At 38.4% G+C, this 14,989-nt stretch overlaps 1 protein-coding gene across 4 annotated transcripts in view; it reads right to left on the bottom strand.

Annotated features, from left to right (window-relative positions):
- LOC126353880 (cyclic GMP-AMP synthase-like receptor) overlaps positions 1-14,989 on the bottom strand; it is a 275,603-nt gene that overhangs the window by 133,456 nt on the left and 127,158 nt on the right. For all 4 annotated transcript variants that reach the window (XM_050003085.1, XM_050003083.1, XM_050003084.1 and 1 more), the window contains exon 6: positions 136-294. In XM_050003085.1, coding sequence (XP_049859042.1) covers positions 136-294 — 159 coding nt within the window. The remainder of the gene's footprint in view (positions 1-135; positions 295-14,989) is intronic.

The raw sequence follows: 14,989 nt of genomic DNA on the forward strand, positions 1-14,989 counted from the left end.
ACTGGTAATTTTTTTTACTATACTATTCTTTACTCCTCTAATTTTGGTTGTGCACATTTTCAGTCATTGTATGCATCATTATATAAAATAAAATAAATGCATCATTCAAAGGATACAATGTAGTAAAGCACTTACCTCTACTCTCATTTCTGGTGTCCAGTCACGCAAATTTTCTACAGTTGGCCAGTATTCAAATACAAAAACAGGAACAAAATCAAGTGATAAGCGTAGCTCAGGGTGTTTGATAAGTGTTACAGTTAGAGTGACAGCAGGTCCGGAAGTTGATCTGTTGAACTAGAAATAAGAAACAAACACACTGTATGCAAGTATGGATATAAAAAGTAACATCAACTCAAAAAAATAAGAACTGCAAATATTAATTACAAGTTTGACTCTCCAACATAGCAGCCAACAAGTTTTTATCACATATCACTATACTCATTAAGAGGCATTTGCTGCAAACATGTTTAGTTTACTGTTAGGGCACTGGAAAACCAGTTGCTTGTCTGTGGAAAATATTGTTTGTAATACACCCAAATGGTCCACAGTGAAATATTGCTCAGGTATAAGGGATCCATATCAGGTTAGACTAATTAAAGAAAAAAAAAAAAAAGATCAATGTCTGCTTATACAGGTATCATGAATGACTAGAGGCCTAGTTACATAATGAGAGAATACAACTTGACTGCTGAGAAATATCAAGTGGGAGAGACTCAAAGAGCGGGACAAAAAGTCCCAAAAACTCTTCTTGGAAAATTTCAAGAACTGTTTTGTAAGATGGAATCTGCAAAAAACATTCAACCTTCTAACCATTACTGTCTTGGAGACTATGAAGTTATATCGGAATGAACAGCAACACACACACACACACACAAGCATATAAACAACCACTGTCCCATTAATTAATCTGTAAATCAAATCACAAGGAAGCCTAAACATGGTACAATAAACAGAACCTCTGTGAAGAATTTTATAGACACTCACGAAAAGCACAATTAATAAATAGGAAAGGGTACAGTCTTACTCATTTTCCAACATGATTGTCTAAAAATTGGTGACATACACTAACTACAAGAACATTGTTGCATTTGCTGCATTTCTCCTATTCTGTGGATATGTTACCAGGAAGGCTTAAACATCTAAATAGACATCAGGGACCAGATAATATTAAAACTGGCCAAAAACTGTTAAACTGATGTAGCTAACAAAATACACCAAACCTCTAAGAGATTAGTCTATGTGTAATACTATATATAAAGCAGGTGTAACTTAAGGCATATGCAGCAGATCTGCTTTATCACAAAGTAATTTAACCTAATCACTACAGAAAGAATCTCTGTCAGCCCACAAACAGAGCATGGTACTACAGCACATGGTTAAACTCTGTCCATGTCATACCAAGCAGAAATTTTTTTGGCAACTCCTGCAGACTGAAGTGGCATACAGCCAGAAACACTCAATATATGACCTAACTTGTCTAGTATCCTGCAGTAGAGCGCAGCAGCACTGATACCATTACAAAAATTGTGTATATATATTTTACTTTCTACCAAATGACAAATTAGTTTATCTGCTTCATGTAATCAAAACTTAAGATAAATTCAAGTTTATAATATTCAGTGCCTATGTTCTCAGTAGTGACAAATTTTATTTTCTGTTCTGATCAAAGTGAATACATGAACATCAGATATGAGTTTCTATGCTGCTTCTGGCAAAATTAAATGAACTTATATCATTATATATTCTAAAATCTACTCGTTTGCTTATTATGTAAAAATTACTAAATAATGTTAGTAACAAATTTTAATGTCCAGTTACATAAGAGACATTCAAGTAAACATTATAAAATAGCATTATATTTCAAGGTTTTCTTTGGACATATTGAAAGTATATACATATAATGCATTGCTATCCCACTTTCTGGGGTCGTTCTCAATACTGGTTCCAGTGGTTAACCACAACTGCAGAATGATTTGAGTGGGAGCATAAAACCTGCTTGCGCTACTAACCCACATCTGTCACAGTAAATGTCCATTATGATAAACCCTTTGATCTTTCAGCTCTCTGCTCTCAGTAGACCTAAGGCTTCTAACATAATGTGAACCATAGCATTGTAAGATGAGAGTTGAAAATTTTATGCAAAAAAATTAAAGATACTATCTCTTGTGACAGGGATGCTACAATGTGAACACACCCTAAAATGGTATATAAAGGTATTTCATTGAATAAGGAAGTCATCTATTTTTTGCAATATTTCAGTGAATATGGACGCCAGCTATTTTGCAACTTTAGTGGTTCATCTGAACTACAACACGTTATAACAGTGTGATGTACACAGTACAATTTACTTAAAAATGCAAAGTTTCTCTTTACTGATTAAGAAAGTACTGCTTTACTCAGACAAGTACTCTGAGCAGTAGAACAAAGACTATACACAGACCGACAGCATGTTAAAGTACACAACTGTACATACAACTTCTGATCTTTTATGAACAAACACCCTGCAAAACATGAGAGGTTAGAGTTTAATATTTCAGTGGTGTCATGGTCAATGGGAATGACCTGTCCTTATTGAAGGAACCATCTTGGCATTCAGTTCAAGTGATTTAGGAAAAGTGTGGAAAGTCTAAATAAAGAGGAATGGTTGATTATTTCAACTGTCCTCTACCAAAATACAATTTATAATTGAGGGGCTATTTATAAATTATGTAAGTTACTACTGAATCAACACTTTTTTTTTCTAGTCATCAGTTAGTTCATGTATAACCCTATGTATGGTTAGAGATTGTACTGCCCCTGCATTACTTTTTACAATATATTGAAAATACTTATACTCCTTGTGTCTTAAAAGTTTTTGGAGTAAAACAGTTACAAGTGCAACAACATTTTATTTACAGTGTTATATTTTCAGGATTTTTTAGTATGACACAGATATATACATAGTACATGTGATTAAAAAAAACAAGGAAATGTGAATAATTAAAGCTAAACTAATATAACAAACTGAAAAACAATCACTAAATACAAAAAAATACCATAAATAAAATATAATGGTGTGGTTTCAACACATACAAGAGATTATTCACAGTCACTTTCTATAATCCCCTCACTGACAATGTTAAAAGAATCATAATCATTTCCTTCTGTGACATCTCTTGAATGTTCTTTCTGGGCAACTCTTGTGGTGCTGTACCATTGTCTAGTGCCTTTTTCAGTTTTCCTCATTGATTTTTTCATCACGTTCTCTTCTGTCTCCCTCCCTCTTCTTCCACCCACGATAACTGCTGTCTAGAAATGTGACATATTGTTACAGAGCTCATGATGTAGTAGCATGATGTAGTTCATCATCTCCTAAATGCTTTTTCTTTTCTCAAACTTTATTTCAAACTCATCTTGATGCAAAGTCTGCAAAAGAGGGACTGATGGGGGATCAATCTTGGGCCTCCTAAAATCCACTTCTATTAACTCCAGATCATGGTTTAGTGAATGCTTGAACTGCATTGTCAAAAGGATTTTCTTTGCTGGTCTAGATCCACCTGGTATTCTTCTATTGTACTTTGTTTTCCTCTGTGTCTTTCGCAACTTTATCCTTTGCTATATCATTCATGCCTTTAACAGAAAGAAAGTTTTCTGTTTTCATTTCCAACATGAAAAACTTTCTGCTGACCTGCTTCACTGCTTCCACCCTGTCTTGTAGCACTGGCCAGGTAAGATCATCAGCCATTATACAAGTTGCTCAAAATGGTTGACAGAGTGCATGCAACACCGGAGACAACAGCAACACCTGACATGATGTCAGCAATAAATGATGCGCCTGCCAACTCCACCCACTGGACACTGAACCCGGCTGCAGAAAAAACACCATGCTGGGCTGTCATCATGCCAAAACTTGCTGAGAACTTCTAAAGAGCTCTGGAGTTTACACTCCACAGGTGCCAGGCCGTTTCAGGTGTGGCAGCAGTGGAACTGATCTAGTAAACTTTTAGATTCCCAAAATGCTGCTATACCTCATTCACAACATTTCAAGCAAGGTGGAGGAAATGTTATTAATTTTTGCTTGTATCACACGTTTTGCTTGACAAGCACCAAAATGCACATTGCCATGTGCCTACCAAAACAACAATTGCAAGTCGAACGAAGCCCACCATCAGCTACCAAGGCATGATATTCAACAGATGAAACATCATCACACAGCTATAAATAAGTGACACCATAACAGTTGTTATGTCCACAGCAACAGTATGTGATGTACCAAAACACCCTACTGCATCACAAAAGTTGGACCTATCAGATAGATATGATCCTTCTGGCTGACTTTGGCTCGTAAGTCAGCATGTTTCCAATTGATTATCGACCTAGGTCTCACCTCACCCTTCACTTAGAAACTTATGGTTACCAATGTCACTGGACCTATTTTAAGTTTGTTTCTTCAATTTTTACACCCTAAAAGCAGATTTAAGGAAAGCAAGAATACTGACACACAGGTGATTGCAACGCAATACATGGTATACTGGGATGCTCAAAACACAATGTGGTACAGAAGACAGACAAAACCTATGCCCATGACACCCATCAGCAAACCATGAGTTGAGAGCAAGCATGTGGATAACATTGTCAGCTCTTTGAGATTAAATCTGAATCTCCAGAACACAATACAGATGACTTTTCATATTTAAAGGCTAATTCTGTGCCATGAAATCTATAGCAAACAATATGAAAAAGAGGGGAAAGAAGAAAAATTCAACCATGGAATGCTGCATGCATCAATGGATTGTTTGCCACTTAGGACTACTGGTCTGAGCTACAGTGATCAAGTATCAACTCAGAAGCTCTTCACAACAGGACACAGAAAACTTGTCAGAGTCTACAAGCCAGACATGGGGCATATTCTGGCCAGTTGTCTCACACCTGCATCACTGCCATCCCCAACAGAACTGCCACAGTTGGTGCAACAGCTGTCAGTCACATAGGCAAATTCCAATGACTGCCAGCTTCCCACCATGGCAAATAATCTGTTTTCATACAAAGAGGTTCAAATGATGGAACTCACATCATACTTTGCAAAGATCAGATCAGTTCACCTCTCCAACCAACAAACACTGGGACTCTTTCAGTGCTACAATGAGTAAACATCAATGTGGTCTCATGAAATGGCAAAACCATGAAGGTCTCCATCGAGTGAGTGAAGCCAGCATGGCTCCTATCTTCATCCTTAAGTGACACCACACAAACACCATAGATCTATCTTAGTGATGGGACAATTGATTTTTTTCTGTTCAGTCAGTTTTTTCAGTCAAATGAAACAACTGAAAGAAATTAGTCTTTGTGGCCTGTCAATTACATGAATGTTTTCACTCAGTGACTGGGTTTGATTGGTTTTGCTCAATGCAAGACACTTACTGCTTGCTCAGTATTGTACTCCCAATGAAGCTATATTAGTTATTTGTTATTTGTGCCTAGAACAGTTTAATGTGCAGCAATCTATTTATCGGTTATAAATGGTGAAAAGAAGAACTAGTCTTTCCATAGATAACGAAAGGAACATGTTTATTGCTTGTCTCGGCATACACCTGAGGGTACGTGCACCCTAGTTGGTATAGTATACCACTGTTTCACTTCATGTAATGAAAGTACTACAAACTGTTTTCACTCAGAAGAATAACTGGATAAATCTGTCAGCTAAGCCACTAAACAGTGCTTTCAATTGAATGAATGAATACAAGCTAAAGACTGCTTTCACTTGAAAAGGAAGGAAGGACAAAATGCCACTGGACTGTATCAATTTTCATTTGGTTGCTCTGTGAGACTGGTTTCATGCAAAAGAAATGACTGAATAAAAAACATGTAAAACTACAACCGAGTGATTCGATTGTTTCCATTCAGTTGCTCTCATAGACTGGTTTCACTCAAATGAAAGAATGAATAATTCAACCAATATGTAAAGCTACAACCAAATGAGTTGATTGTTTTCCAACTACTTACTGAATCGATTTTTTTATTCAGTTGTTCTCATCACTATCTTATCTGCTGTTACCCTCCCCCATTCATCAACCTGTGGCCATAACATCAGCACCATCTACAGCTCAATCGACACCATGGTCAGCAGTCCATCCAAGAATCAATCAGTGAACAAAGTTTCAGTTCCCTTATTTTCCAGATGCTTGCACTTTATGGTGGGAGGCGGGGGGGGGGGGGGGGGGGGGGGGGGGGTCTCTTGCATGGCAACAACTGAACAACTGATCTAGCAACTGATTTTGGTATGTGTTACTTTGACATAAATCTATATCTTTGAATTCTCTCTCTCTCTCTCTCTCTCTCTCTCTCTCTCTCTCTCTCTCTCTCTCTCTCTCTCTCTCTTTCTGTGTCTAGTGCTCTTATATAACAACATAACTCATATCTGCTCTTATGAGTAATAAATGCATTTCTGTGCATTTAGAAATTGCAATTGTAAAAGTTGCACTAGCAAAGAATTATAGTACCATTTGTGTGTGGCACTATTCATGTGGTGACGAAGACTTGAAGACCAAGAGATTTGCTTTAATTCAGACAGATTATTCACTCAACAGAAAAAGCAATTGGACTGTAGATGTAAATTATTTGTTTCTTAGAAACTGAGACTAGTCAATGATTACATATGTTGATTAAAAATAACAGAGGACACTAAGCAGCTTTACAGACATGCTTACCCAATGCCCATAAGTTTCATTGCAGAGACCAATGCCAAAAACTTTCAAATTGCACTTACAATGGCCTCACAGTACCTGCTGAAAAGCCAATGGAGAAATGTGTGTAGTATTACATGCTAGAACAGTGAATCTGCTTAAACATTCAAGCACATTTGCCCTAGTACACTGAAGAAATTTTGCCTAAAATTTTCAGAGTGGAATACTTCAGCACCATGAAACTCACTGTGGTGTACTGAAAAATTGCACTATCGTCCGAATTCGAGAACATTACTTCTTATTTGAAGAATAATGTGATGAGTTTTGTGTTTTGCCTTTTGGGTTGAGAATGTTAATGTCAGAATTCATTAGAGCTCTTGGTTAAGTATTAGACATGAAACAATAGCTTTTATTTTGTGTGTGAATGGATTTCTTACCACGTATCAAACATAGAGGCAGCAAGCAGACACGAAACAGACTGTGTTGGAAAAAAGCCAGATTTGCTAGGGATGAACTGAAACTCCTAGAATACTTTATAAACAATAAAGGTATAAGACCAAATCCTGTGAAGATTGGTGGAATTCTTAAAAAAGAGAGAGAGAAGAAAAAAAAAAGAAAACAGAGTTTGAGACAGTCATTGATGAACCAGGACTTGGCATAGGTGCCAAGATTTATCAAAGGCAGGAACAAAATGGTTCAAATGGCTCTGAGCACCATGGGACTTAACTTCTGAGGTCATCAGTTCCGTAGAACTTAGAACTACTTACACCTAACTAACCTAAGGATATCACACGCATCCATGCCCGAGGCAGGATTCGAACCTGCGACTGTAGCGGTCGCGCAGTTCCAGACTGTAGTGCCTAGAACCACTCGGCCACCCCAGCTGGCAAAGGCAGGAACAGCTGTTAGTTAGTTAGATAGTTACTTGTCCCATAGATCAATTTCATGATAAATGTTATGATGTGAAACGAGTTTTAAAAAAAACACTTTTGGATTAAAGGAGACAGCCAGCCGTGGTGACTGAGCAGTTCTAGGCGCTTCAGTGTGGAATCACGCGACTGCTACGGTTGCAGGTTCGAATCCTGCCTCGGGCACTGATGTGTGTGATGTCCTTAGGTTAGTTAGGTTTAAGTAGTTCTAAGTTCGATTGGACTGATGACCTCAGATGTTAAGTCCCATTTTTATTAAAGGAGACCACTCACCAAAAAGCATATATGTTGAGTCATCAACATATGGGCACAAAAGAAAGAAAAATTGTTAGTTTTAGGAGTACTCCTACTATGAGCTAGAGTAAAATACCGAAAATACAGACACACACACACACCTGCACCCATACATAGAGAAAGCTGGCTGAATAATGCCATGCTGCATTTCGGTAGGTGGAATAGTTGTGGCAGAAGTAGTGTCAGGTGGGATGGGTACAGGGAGGGAGAGGTGGGTGGCAGGGAAGGGAATTGGTGTGAGGAGGGGGGTGGCAGGTAGGGTGACTAGAACATGATGCACAGTTGTCAGGGCCAGAGAACAGCACCACACACTGAATAAGGGGAGGTGAAGCTGGACCCTGGACTGGAACAGCTGAACCATATCCTTCATCAGCACTTTAATCATCTCTCATGCTTTGGCATGAGGGACATCAAATCCAAGATTCTTCTTGCCTCTCCTAAAGTGGTGTTCCATCATGATCCCTACCTAACCAATATCCTAGTCCACCTCTATGCTACTCCTACTCCCAACCCTTGCCATAGAGATCACATACTGGAGGTAGAAAAAAAGGTGCAAAACCTGTCAAATCCACCCACCCACCACCTCCTACTCAAATTCTGACACAGATTTACCTAACCCCATCAGACACAGGGACACCAACTCTGCTGCAAACACTGCACAGCTTTTATGTCATTATGGCTACCATTGGCTGTCCACAAAGATGAATGGTTGCCAACAAACTGTTGCCAAAAATAAAGCTGACCACCCAGTGTCACAGCATGTAGCTGAGCACAACATGTTCAATTTCAATGAATGCTTTACAATCCAAGCCACTGGATCCTTCCTTCCACCACCAGCTTCTCTAAACTAGGCAGATAGGAATTATCCTGTCTCCTGTATCTTCCTGGGCTCAGTCTATTTTAACTCACAGTGCCCACACCCTTCATCCAAAAGTTTCTTCTTTCTCCAGCCTATCACCTCTTCCCAATCCCAGTTCACCTCCCAACATCACCTTCAGTGCACACCACTCCCCACCAGGTCAGACACCTGTGCATCACATATCTACCCCGTCTACCTGCCACCCCTCCTTCCTGCACTTCTAGCCAGCAAACTGACTACCTCCCCCTGAGCTGTTAGACATCTACTCTCTATCTCCCCCGACTCCCACCTCTGTCTCCTACTCAACCCATCCAACACCATCCCCACTACAAACAGTCCACCTGCTGAAACACAGCAGGGCACTGCTTGCCCAGTCAGCAGAAGGTAGGGGCATAGGTGTGTGTGTGTGTGTGTGTGTGTGTGTGTGTGTGTGTTTTACTCTAGCTCAAAAAACATTTACTCCCAAACCTAGGAAGTTTTCTTTCATTTGTGTTTGTCAACCAGTAACTCAATACTTCTTCTTTTCAGTGAGTGGTCTCCTTAAATCCAAAAGCATTTACGTTCTGCCAGAACATTTAAACATAAAACATTTTAACTAAATAAAAAATAATATTTATATGGTTGCATGCTGGTCATTTACAAGTATTTTTCTTTAAATGACTAATTATTTCTACTCAAGATTTCCTCTACAGTATACGAGGTTCCGTCAATGAGAAAGCTCCTAATCCACTTTAGAAAACATTTCTGCTACCCGTCAGACATTTAAGTGTATAAATGTACTGTGAGGGTGTGGTTAAATTTCCTAGTTTCTTAACACTTTGGAAACAATCGACACCTCAGCTCCTACATCACGGGAATTAACGAAGAGATGAGTGCTCTAGGTCCTAAGTCAGGCACTTCTCAACTTGGTAAACATATTCCAATGTTTGTTTTACATATGCCATCTTTCTAAAGATATTATATGATGCCTTCACTATCACAAAAAATACAGATGGCAACACCCATCACTCATATGTTACTGACTTTGTGATGCTCCCAATTCATCTTGTTACCATGCACCACATCTCACAAGGCCACATGCAGATTGCGAGGCCTTGATTGTTGCCTGTGACATTGGCTACATGCTTTATACCTGTCTTTAAGATAGCCTAATATGATGATGAGGTAGAGTTTTTGTTAAACAATACCTGAGGTTTTCAAATCTCGTCTGGTGCAGTACTCAATAATCAGTCTTTCCTTCTCATCTCATCTGATAAGTCTCACCTGACCTGAGGTTCTGGGCAACTTTTCTGAAATCTGTCCATTTTTCTAAATGTCATTAGTCCTTTTCCTTCACCCCTCTTCCTTCTCCTTCACCTCTTCTGCCAGAAGGAGCCATTCACCCCAAAAACTTGCAAACAGTACTACCATTTTATAGGTGTGTTCTCCTGGTACTGCGTAGCATGCAGATTTTTTATCGATCGAGTTACTTATATTTTCACATTGATTATTTCGTTATTAGACTCACTCAATAGTATAACCAAGGGTACTGGAATATCACTATCGATTATTGTTGACTCTTGACTTACAGTTAAGGATGTTGTATGAGGTGAAACCATTGGAAACAAATGAAATATTGGATCACGCAGATTGCATAGTGAATAGAAGTGTTCAATGCATGCAAGAGGTAAATGACAAAAAATTGTACTTGTGTCTGTGGATAATTAAGTGCCAAGGATTTAAGGTTAACAAAGGAGTTGTAGATCACTAATGTGGATATCCTGGAGGAGGACGAGTGGGACACAAAGGGTATCAGCCACAGACAATAACCAAATGCCACTGAAACTGTATTATGAGAGAAAGTGAACACTTAAAGGGGGGTGGGGGTGATAAGGAACAAATGGAAGAGTTACTGTTGGAACTTAGAATTTGCTTTCTCCAAAAGGGCCATGGCCACCAATGTATATTACACAGCAACAAATACCAACAGGGAATGAATTTCTGGTTTTCTATAAACTGATTTTGGAGGCATTCACCAACCTGTAGCTGAAGGATGAGATCATTGAGGAACGTGATAGCCCATGGGGGTCAGAATTGTTATTATGTCCAAGAAATCAGCAGATGGATCACAAAAATATAGGTTTTATTGTAATTACTGATAACTGAATGCCAAGACTACAATGGATGCCTACACTTTGGTGAACATTAAAACTGCAGACAAATTAGGTCAGTGCAAGTATTTTTCAATAACGTACTTGGAGTAGCTATCATCAGCTAGAAGGTGCTCTGGAGTACTGACAAAAAACAGCACTTTCTTTGCTATGGGGGCATTCTCAATTGAGGAGTATGCATCTAGAGTGGAGAATGCACCTGTGACATTTCAGACGTTGTTGGACAGAGTTCTTAGAGGACTGAAACCATGTCAATGCAAGGTGTATTTGGATGATATAATGATCTTTGTGACTGATATGGACCAGCACATGCAATGCATAAGAGAAGCATTCCTGAGACTGAAAGCCACAAATTTAACATTGATTGCAGATAGGTGTAATTTTGTTTTGTCAGAGGTGGCATATCTTGGTCACATAATTAGTAAGACTGGGGTTAGGACCAACTTGAAGTTGATTAAAGCCATGCATAAATTTTCTGTTCCTGCATCAGTGAAGGAATTACATTCATTTCTTTGAATAAAGAATTATTATGGGAAATTCATAAAAAGATTTGTAGATGTTGCCAGGCAATTGATGCAACTCCTAAAGAAAGGTTCAAAATTTGTTTAGTCAGAAGACTGTCAACATGCTTTTGACAAACTGAAAGAAGCTTTGAATTCGAATCCAATCTTAGAATTTCCAAATTTCAACAAGGAATTCATTCTATCATGTTACGCATCCAACCATGTACTTGGTTGTGTGTTGTTTCAAAAAATAGATGGCATAGAGCACCTGGTAACCTATGCATTAAGGCAAATCAAATCAGCAGAGAATAGTTATTCCATGATGGAAAATGAAATGTTGAGCCTTATATATGGTATCACTTACTTCAAGTATTATCTCTATGGGAAAAAGTTTCAAGTGATAATGAATCTTGATCATGCAGTATTGAAATGCTTGGTGAAGTTGAAAGAACCATCTAGTAAGGTAGCATGATGGGAAGTACAATTGAGAGAGTTTGATTTTAAGGTTGTGCATTAAGTGTGAATGTAATGGACACGAATTGATTAGGAAAGTAGCAGTGGTTACAGACAGGAAGTAATGAGCTTAAGAAAGGCAGACAGTGCATCAGACAGGTATTGAATGTAAGTAGTTCACTGAAGAGCACTGTTTTGTATACAGGTTGGGTTGCTCTGTGGAGAAACTAAGTTGGGCCATGAGTGGTGTGGCAAAGCTGAGGAAAAGAGCATAACAGGAGACATATGAACATGTTTTAGTAGGTCAGGGGGATGAAAGTCAACTAAAAGGAAAGGAGCAGAGGGATACTTGCGTAAGAACAGGAAGCAAGACATGGGTCAATGTCTAGGGAATTGCACAGCAGACTTATGTTGGATAAGAGTACTATTGCAGAGGGTACCTGAAGTGTTAGCACCATTGTGCCTGGATGATGTTTTAGATCCTTTCAACAAAACACAGGAATGGAATAAATATGTACTCTTAATTAAAGCAATTTTTCAAGATACATGAATATCATCATCATACCCAAACAACGGGCAGCAACAGTGGTGCAAATCCTAATGAACAATTGGATACAGAAGTTCAGAGAGCTGAGAAAACAGTGACAGATCACGGACCTATCCTTGTAGTCCTGTAACGGCTTCCCAGAAAAGGCCATTCGCGTGATAAAAATGATGTAGAAAATTTTATTTTTTTAATCTTATGTATATAGTTGAGAGTACACTGAATCCAAGTTGTTGACCTACAAAACCCTAGGGACAACTTTTTGTGGGCAAAAAACAAGACATTTTGGCACTTTTTTCAGGTTTATGCCTATTACTCAGAAACTAAGCACCCTACTGAAAATGTTACCCTTATGAAAATGAAAGAACATTAAATTTTGCGTTGAATGACCTATTTAAATGTCAAAATCAGTGGAGCTGTTTGGCCATAATCAGTTTTCAAAGTTTGTTCATTTTAACCAACTTGGCTAGAAAGTTGGCTCCAATGCCTGAAACTCAAAAATGGCTCCTCCAAATGAAAAATGTCAAGCTATCAGAGTGGCAGAGCATGTTACAAAAGCACCTAGTTTTCCAGTTTCAGGCACTTTTAAGCATTCATACACTTGAAAGTGAAAGTAATTCCAATGTGTGTGTGTGTGTGTGTGTGTGTGTGTGTGTGTGTGTGTGTGTGTGTTTTTAATTCAATCTAAACTCTAGATAAATGGAAAAAAAGTGTCACTTTTCTCACATGCAATGATGTCTGCAGTAAGGCCATGGTCATTTCTATCTTCTCTATTGCTTGATCTCAGTATATTCATGTACAAAAGATTCAGATCAAGACTTATTGTCAAGGCTCTAGTGTAACTGGATTCGCTGCTCCGTAGAAGGAAGCTTCCCTGTTTGAGACGTCCTTGACTAAGTCCTGAGCATCCTAACATATGTAGTGAAGTATTCAAACAGCTCATCTCTCATGATACTGATTTTAACATCTGCATGATTGATGGGTTGAAAACTTTCCATTCCATGGGAGAAATTATGGCAGTCTCTCCCTGCACCTCTACAGAGTCTGAGAAAAACAAGGATCGGGAAAGAAGACATTCAACTTCTGAATTTTTGTCCATCCAAGTGATGTTTCGCAAAGGAGAACAAAGTCTTCTGAAAGATCTTCTCATTTAAAGACAGCAGGTTCTTCATCAGATGTCATTTTCAATGAAGATACAAATGCTGAAGTTACACAGAAGTTTCTTGCAAATAAGAGCAACAAGAACCTTGATTTTTATCCTCATCAGAAAATTTGAGGATGGAGGTATTCAAGTGCTACAGGCAGAAGAAGATGCTGATTCATTAATTGTGGAAACAGCTATTTCCCAAATTGCTGAGTCCGGCAGTGTGGCAATCATAAGCGAGGATACTGGTGTGCTTGTTCTCCTAACAGTTCGAAGAAACACACAAAACAACCCGTATCCCCATAAACCTGGAAGAGGGAGATCAGCTGGAGTGTGGTACTCCAGTAATTCTTTCAATTTTGATCCTATTTAATAGCACAGGCAGGAGGGCAGCTGATGTTAGCACTGTATGAGAATTCCAACGGCATGATTTTGGATGAGCTCAGGTACGAGCTTTTTGTAAAGTCTGCAACATGAGAGGCTGCAGCCAACATCAGACACAGGAAGGTGGCATTTATTGCCGTACTAGCATCAAGTTCGATCTTGGCTGGGGAAGAAAACTGATCCATGTCAGTGGGGCTGGAAGAAAAACTTATTGAGATTGTTTCCTGTGATGATGATCAAAGATTAAGCATTACACACGGTTCTGAAGATAGTTTTCGGCACAAGCAAAACAAGATGCATAGCAGTATGTGGATGTTGCAAATCTGGACTGAACTACTACTTGATGTGCAAACACTTTTGTGGCTTATCTTGTGAGGATGCACCAGGAATTGGGCTCAACAAGGATGAGGAAGAGAGAGAAGGAATATTCCAGGACGAGGAAGTTGGTGGAGATGTTGCTGTGGATCTATGGAGTCGAAATTTGATAAGATGTTAATGTCTGATATTTAAATTGTTTTGCCATTTTATTTATTCATTGTACAAATTTTATGTTACTGATATATAAATACATAGCGACCATTACTGTGTACTTGCTTCTTAGTTTAGTAAGCCACTCTTTATCAATTAAGTCATGGATAAAAAGGAATAAAAATACACATGAATGAAGAAAATTAGAAATATATACATTGAAAAACATATCTGCTCATTAGAGAGTACTCTTCTCACTGAAACTTTCATTTCATTGAATAACTTTGACTTAAAAGAAAAACAACAAAATGAAATTACTTGGGCTTTCAAGTGTACAGCCTCTTAAAACTGAGAAACTAGACCCTTTTGTAACATGAAATTTTATGTTCTGCCACTATGATAACTTGATGTTTTTCATCTGGAGCTCTTGTTTTTGAGTCACAGGCATTGGAACTGACTTTATAGCCACGCTGGTAAATATGAACAAACTTTGAAAACTGATTACAATCAAACAGCTCCACCAATTTTGACATTTAAATAGGTCATTTCATGCTAAATGTGATGTTCTTTTATTATGGTAATGGTAACATTTTCAGAAG

The sequence above is a fragment of the Schistocerca gregaria genome, chromosome 3 (assembly GCF_023897955.1).
Source record: "Schistocerca gregaria isolate iqSchGreg1 chromosome 3, iqSchGreg1.2, whole genome shotgun sequence".
Classification (NCBI taxonomy): Eukaryota; Metazoa; Arthropoda; class Insecta; order Orthoptera; family Acrididae; genus Schistocerca; species Schistocerca gregaria.